Below are 349 nucleotides of genomic sequence, written 5' to 3'. Positions count from 1 at the left end.
CAGATATGCCAGCTGCAGTGGTGCTGGGGCGGAGAGCTGCTGCCGGGTTCGCAGCAGCTGCAGCAGCAGCTGCAGCAGCAGCAGCAGCAGCTGCAGATGCAAGACAACGCAGGCATGCAGCCCATCATATCTCCTGCTGGCTTCAGCTACACCCCTGCGGGGCAGCAGCAGCAGCAGCAGCAGCAGCAGCTGCTGCAGCAGGAGATGGTTTGTTACGGGGGTGCTTCTGTCTGCGCTCCCCCCTGTGTCTTGAATGATGATGGTCCAGGCAGTTTCAGCAGCAGCAGCAGCAGCAGCGAAGCAGCAGCAGCAGCAGCTGCTGCTGCTGCTGCTGCTGCTCCTCCTCCCC

At 62.8% G+C, this 349-nt stretch overlaps 1 protein-coding gene across 1 annotated transcript in view; it reads left to right on the top strand.

Moving 5' to 3' along the window:
* Positions 1–349, top strand: part of EMH_0088140 (uncharacterized protein) — a gene marked incomplete at both ends in the record, with an annotated part of 1,881 nt that overhangs the window by 210 nt on the left and 1,322 nt on the right. The window contains one exon of the mRNA XM_013501251.1: positions 3–207. Coding sequence (XP_013356705.1) covers positions 3–207 — 205 coding nt within the window. The remainder of the gene's footprint in view (positions 1–2; positions 208–349) is intronic.

The sequence above is a fragment of the Eimeria mitis genome, genomic scaffold, assembly GCF_000499745.2.
Source record: "Eimeria mitis Houghton genomic scaffold, Emh_scaff6572, whole genome shotgun sequence".
NCBI lineage: Eukaryota > Apicomplexa > Conoidasida > Eucoccidiorida > Eimeriidae > Eimeria > Eimeria mitis.
This window is presented reverse-complemented; position numbering and strand designations above follow the sequence as displayed.